Below are 5,534 nucleotides of genomic sequence, written 5' to 3'. Positions count from 1 at the left end.
CTACATGACTCAGCCTCAGGGATATGAAGATCCTGAACACCCTGATTGGGTGTGTGAACTTCAGCGTTCACTCTATGGTCTTAAACAATCACCAAGACTCTGGAATGCGGAACTTCATCGACTCCTCATTACGCTCAATCTCGTTCAGTCAAAGTACGATCCTACTTTGTATTACTGAATGAAAAATGACAAATTGGTCGGAGCTCTCACAGCTCATGTTGATGATTTTGCAATCATTGGAGAAGATTCCTTTGTTGATGAAATCATTTCGTCCATCTCTTCAAAATTTGAAATTTCTTCGAACAAAGAACTAACTCACTTTCTATCTCTCGACATTACAAGAGATATTCCGGCTAGAAAAGTGTTCTTGTCACAATCGCACTACATCAAAGATGTTGCTAGTCGTTTCATTCCGTCAAACAAAACTTCAGTTCAAACTCCCACTGACTCGTCATTTATAAAGGACCTCAAGCCTCGATCATCTGATGAGGATGCTTCTCCTGGTCATTATTCCAGCCTCGTCGGAGCACTACTGTGGGTAGCTCAATGTACCAGACCAGATGTGTCATTTGCGGTCAATCGACTCTCTCAATACCTTAGAGATCTGTCAGCTTCTCACTGGTCCGCAGCAATTCATGTCCTTTTTTACCTACTCTCCACCTCAGAGTTACGTCTTACTTTGGGTGGCTATTCTGACTCAGACTGGGCAGAAGATCGACACGATCGAAAATCAACCACCGGCTACACTTTCAGATTTGGGTGTGGACCTATCTCGTGGAAATCTCAGAAACAATCGACTGTTTCCCTCTCCAGCACTGAAGCCGAGTACAAAGCAATGTCCAACTCCTGTTGTGAAGCTATGTGGCTTAAGTATCTCCTTGCGGAGCTCAACATTCGACCTCCGTCAGCTATTCCTCTACACGTGGACAACGAGGGCGCTGAAGCACTGGCTCATAATCCTCAACATCATTCAAGAACCAAACATATACACACACGTTTTCATTTTGTGAGAGAATGCGTCAAGAATGAAGATGTTTCAATTTTACATGTATCAACGAAGGACATGCTAGCTGATATGCTCACTAAACCTCTTCCACGAGTGATGCTACAGCGCCATAGGGCTATGTTTGGTCTGATCTAAGGTGTTGGCTTTGTTTCTGGTGGAAATAATTCCGTAGACGGATAAGCTTGATTCCAGTTCTTCTGGTAGAAAAAGCTTGTCAATCTTGGGGGAACAGATTCCAGATAACACTGCTCTCTACCTCTTTTCTTTTTTTTCTTTTCTCTCTCTCTTTCTCTGTCTCTTTTGACTTCTATCTATTTCTCTAGTGCGTATTTTTTTTTTCTTTCTTTCTTCTTTCTAAGGAAGCTCTGTTGGACGCAAGGGGGGGTGTTGGAATAGTCACAGATTATGTCACGAGAACCTGATCATATTCCAATGTACAATCATCTATAGTGTGCTTTCCCACCATCAAATGCTTCCTTCAATCATCTCACATGTCATTCTGTTTACTCGATGAATCTTGTATAGTGCTTACATAACTATTACACAATTGTTACATAAGACACCTTTTGTATATAAACTACCTGGAGCCACATCAGGAAAGGGTTCTTTTCCTCACCCTTTCCATCTCCTATTCGTGCGCTCCAGGTATGTTTTTCTCTTATTAGTTTATGTCAAGATGCTTATGAAATTCATCACCCTTTCCATCTCCTATTCGTGCGCTCCAGTTGATCGCAACACCGACCTTGCTGGGACCGAACCCATCCTTTACCTATTCCCCTTAGTTAATACATAGTACCAACTCCAAGGAATACATTTTTTCTTACAAAAGTCATCCAGAAAACATCTGATAAATACATAGTAAAATTCTAGTAGTAGGGTTCAGTCTTGACGAGATAATTATTGGTGTACGAGTCCTTAATCAAAACGTTTCTTTAGTAATAGAACCTCTGGCACAGCAATCCGTTTTTGAGGCTTGCAATCCCTTGATGTTTTGTTTTGATTGAACTCTACGTATTTTGAAAGGAACAAATTCTCTCTCTTTGAATGATAATTTATCCATACATCAAACAATGTGGTATCCTATGGCATCTTGCATGCTATGACACAACAATTACTGAGTGTGATACCCGCTGTCAGAGAGTAGAGAGTGACTACCTCAAGAAGTGGTACTCAAAAAGAACTCGACTAAAAAAGAGTTTGGGAAAGAATTCGTTTTAGTTCCAGAATACTTACCAGTCATGGGCTCTGAGCACAACCAAGTAAAGAAATAACCAAAAGTAAACCCCAAAGCCTTACCAAAGTTCTCTAAAGTCAAATTGTGAACTATAAAGCTCAGGCGATTCAAAATGGATCCATAACCTCAAAAAACACTCCGGGGAAAATTAAAGGAGTGAATTATCATTCATTGGTTGATACATAAGATCCCATAAAATAATAAACAAGATGTATAAGTTAAAAAAGATGAGATTAAAGAAAATCGTATAAGAAAACAACAAGCTTGTAAAAAAAAGTAAAAGTAAGAAGAAAAAAAGGAAAAAAATCAAGTTTTCTTTTTTTTAAAAAATTTAATCAAAAAAGAAAAGAAAGAAAGGTGAAGGAATTAAAATGATTGACTTAAAAGAGAAATCGAATTAAAAACCTCAAGACCTAAATTCTGAACCAAAAGACACTCTTCATGATCAACAACCTCAACTAGCTAAATTTTCGCTAATCGTCGATGTAAGATGAGGTGTGAAGAAGACTCGGAGCAAATGAAACACGAAAGGAAAAAGATCACAGGAAAAAGAGACTAGAAGTAGGTATTAAAACCCATCCAGAGCAGAAGTGAGAGCCAAAGGATTAAGGGCATGTAAGTTACCAATCCCAGCTTGATGAATCGAAGAAGTTCGACTAAGATCTAACCCAAGTTCAGGATCCGACCAATCTTCCTCACTACATTCTACTTCACTTTCTTCACATAAATCGCTTGAAGATCGAGGTGGTAGTAAGAGTGAAGGTCCTACATCGATGGGAGATCGATCGTATGATTGAGGTGAATGGGTTAGGTGTATGGATAACATCACCGTCGATAATGAGTCCACCTCTGTGTCATCACAGGTGAAGTGAACGTTTTTGCGTGTAGGCGAATTAGCCCGAGCGCTCGAGAAAGGAAACGCAGAGTCTATAAGATCACCACCCAAAACGTTAGTATCACAGCGTTGAAGAGTTTCTAAAGAAGCTTTGAACTTACCCATCTCTATGATTCCAACCGACATCTTTCCCCCAAAATCTGTATCAGGTGTAGTAGGACAAGTAGTATTAGGAGATTGAGCCGGAGACTTAAAAGCGCTCTTGAGAGACCCATTAGGTATCGTAGCACATTCACGTGAAGGTCGAAGTTTCTTTGGCGAAGGAAGTTCAGAGGTGTGAAGAAGTGAAAGGTTAAGAGTATCTTCTTCTAGTATAGGAGTGGTGATTGAAGAATCAAGGATACCGGGAGTAGAATGAGATGAAAAGAATTGAGTAGGTTGAGATTTCAGTGAAAGTGGTCTTGGACGTTTACGATAGAAAGCTTCACAACTCGGATCTGATGTTGTTCTTAACATTTTATATGGTTTCTTGGTTCTAAAGCTCTTTGAAAGATAAATGAGATTTGAATGAGCTATGAATCTAATTTAGTTCTGATGATGATGTAGGTGATGATGAGAAAATGGGAAGTTAAGGATGAGTATCTTCAAATGACTGACTTTATTCGTTCGAAAAGAAATGACCTTACGATGTTCCTAATCAGATGGCTAAAAGTTGATCAGTAGTCCGTCGATATAACTTAAGACTGAGCTTCTAGCTTTGATAGAAATTCGAATTCGAGCACACAGTGAGTTCCATTCTATTGGTTCTTCAAGAAAGCATGTAAGCTGATGATAGCCAACTCATACCAAAATGAAATGAAATCGGGGCTGAACCAGTTCGATTTGCTAAACACCGAAATGGCGGTTGACCAAATCGATCAGATTCAGATCTACTGATTGGATTAGATTTGGATTCAAGTCAGCTTTGAGTCTGGCCCTCAACCTGGCGTTGGGTTGGCCCCTATGAGTATCAAGAGAAAGAATTGCTAGTACCCGTATGAGGTACGAAGGAGGTTGCGACACGTCCATGTCAGCACCAGTCAGAGAGAGAGTCGGGCTGGGCCTGACGGTTGCTTTCGTGATCAGGGCACTTTGCTTACGAGATCCGATCAAGCAAAGAACGCGTGATGCCAGCACTATACTCTTGGCATCAGGACGGATCAGTCAGGCCCTGGAGTCATGTATGAATCAACTTGGAACTTGAAGGGATCTGTGGTCTTTTTTGAGTATTTTTCGCTGGTGCTTGTGGTGGAGTTGGGTTGAAAATAAGGAGAATAAAGTGACGCGAAGACTATCTGGAGGATGGAGGGATTTGAGTCGTTCGGCTTGAGGATGTTATTGGTGAATTTCTCTATGTAAAGATGCTGCAGAGTGCTCAAGTAGCAAGGTCCAATGAGTCGTCGTGTGTGGGTGATATCTGTCTTCAAGTCTTATAGATCCTACATAATCAAACAAGTCGAAATCATGCTCAGCTGAACGTGTTGAACTTTTGATGTTCGCCTTTAAGGAGTTGGATGAGGATAACACAAAGACAAATCAAACTTTGGATCTGGTTTTGAAATTCGGTTGAGGACACGTTTGAAAAACAAAGGAGATACGAGGACGAGAAAGCTCATCAGAACACTCACGGCGCGTTCACTTAAGCAATTTCTGGTGAGAAATCACATTCTGCAAAATTTAAAGTGTGTATTTGGTGGTGTATGTTTCATTTTTGCATTAAAAATGGGTCAATAGATTTTTACACACAAGGATTTACACTCAATAGCCCTGTTCAAACCAAACCGGGTTACCCAAAGACCCGGTACACCCAGTTGAAATTTTGGCGGTACTGGGTATACCGGGTTGAATGTTCAAGTTTCAGACCTCAAGCTAAGGCCGGCACCCGGCCCGATTCTGCTCGGGCAGCCCGCGGGCCGGGCCGGGCCCGGGGCAGCCCGGAAATGACCAAAAACACTTGTAGCCCGAACACGCTTTGCATTTCGCTATCGGGCCGGGCCGGCCCGATGGCCCGAGGGGCTAGAAATCATTGAAATAAGTGATATTATAGGCGATAACTGGCGTGTTTTAGCGTGTTTTCAGAGACAAAGTGATAGAGAATAAACAAAAATAATCAAAAAGGAAAAAAAAAACAAAAAAACTATAGCAAACAAATACAAAAACAGCGTAAAGATACTAGAAGGAAAACTTTGAGCAGAACAATTTTTGGGAAGGCGAGCAAACAATACTACCAAACATTCAACAAATTGTCCCAGCTTTTGAGGCAAATTGATGCCTCAAAGTTCTTTGGATCCATAGTGGCTCGTTCGTCTGTCCACGCTCTCCCACCGGCAGAAAAAGATCGCTCAGAGGGTACACTTGTAGCAGGGATAGCCAAGTAGGCAGCAGCCATGCACGCAAGAACCGGGTATTTATCAGCATTA

General features: G+C 41.2%; 1 protein-coding gene across 1 annotated transcript; it reads right to left on the bottom strand.

The window, feature by feature from the left end:
* Positions 1–2,368: 2,368 nt before the first annotated feature.
* MELLADRAFT_71882 (uncharacterized protein) lies at positions 2,369–4,621 on the bottom strand (the record flags this gene model as incomplete). Its single annotated transcript, XM_007409946.1, has 6 exons — positions 2,369–2,512; positions 2,551–3,167; positions 3,237–3,666; positions 3,757–3,830; positions 3,922–4,100; positions 4,215–4,621. The coding sequence occupies 2 exons, from the start codon at positions 3,589–3,591 to the stop codon at positions 2,809–2,811; spliced, it is 714 nt and encodes a 237-aa protein (XP_007410008.1).
* Positions 4,622–5,534: the final 913 nt, after the last annotated feature.

This window comes from Melampsora larici-populina (assembly GCF_000204055.1).
Source record: "Melampsora larici-populina 98AG31 unplaced genomic scaffold MELLAscaffold_18, whole genome shotgun sequence".
Taxonomy (NCBI): Eukaryota; Fungi; Basidiomycota; class Pucciniomycetes; order Pucciniales; family Melampsoraceae; genus Melampsora; species Melampsora laricis-populina.
Note: the sequence above shows the minus strand (reverse complement) of the source record. Positions and strands in the feature narration are given on the sequence as shown.